Source organism: Suillus fuscotomentosus (assembly GCF_016647785.1).
Source record: "Suillus fuscotomentosus strain FC203 chromosome Unknown F5891scaffold_27, whole genome shotgun sequence".
Lineage (NCBI taxonomy): Eukaryota > Fungi > Basidiomycota > Agaricomycetes > Boletales > Suillaceae > Suillus > Suillus fuscotomentosus.
The window spans coordinates 4,744-5,526 of record NW_024539539.1 but is presented as its reverse complement, the minus strand read 5'-3'; the positions used below and the strand labels follow the sequence as shown (position 1 = coordinate 5,526).

General features: G+C 50.7%; 1 protein-coding gene across 1 annotated transcript; it reads right to left on the bottom strand.

Moving 5' to 3' along the window:
• Nucleotides 1-303: 303 nt before the first annotated feature.
• On the bottom strand, nucleotides 304-468 carry F5891DRAFT_952316 (uncharacterized protein; the record flags this gene model as incomplete). The annotated part of the gene is made up of 1 exon (XM_041375104.1): nucleotides 304-468. A coding segment is annotated over one exon (165 nt), but the record flags the coding sequence as incomplete, so codon positions are not given.
• Between the last annotated feature and the right edge of the window lie 315 nt (nucleotides 469-783).

The following is a 783-nucleotide window of genomic DNA, read 5'->3' as shown; positions in this document are numbered from 1 at the left end:
ATCTCCTTCGGCTCGAACAGTTCATCCGTCTGATAGCATTCAGGCAGCTCTTCAAGCTGCATGAGCGGTAACGACGGCTTCCCCCTGTTGCTGATCGCACGCCATGCGTCCAACGCATCCCGTTCTCGCTGAAGATCCATCGTGCGGAAAATCTCATTGAGTTCATCGTCATTCATGTCACCGGCCTCTTCGTTCTCCTCCTCTTGATCTGCTTCGAGGATGGACCGCTGCATACCACTCATTTAGCTATTTGTTATGTGAGAGAGCTGCTGCAACACCTACCAGGAATTCTTCCTGCTCTTCCTATGTTGATTTGTTGTCGAATCGACCGGCTTGGATGACCTTGTCGTCGATATCGAGCTTGTACCGCGCACGAGCATACATAGCTTCTTCGACACTCTTCCCTGTGATGAAACGGAGGATTCGGACAGCCTTTGTCTGGCCGATACGGTGAGCACGATCTTGAGCCTAAAGATCAGCATGGGGATTCCTGAGACATCATCATCAGTACGTCTTTCCAAACAATAACCAGAAGCTTATTCACCAGTCACTATCAAAGCTGCAAACCTATGCGTCAGCATAGAGAACAACTCGACCACAAGAGACAACGCACATGATGCCATCACCCCATTTTGTGCGATACAGTGCATCATCTGGCTTGGTATCGGGATGAATTTGGAGCCTGCCTTCCCAGAGAGCAGCAGAGGACTTTGAGGGATCATAACGAGCAGGGTCAGACAGTGTACCGCGTGATTGTGGTGCCCAGCCAGCTCCGATGGAAGA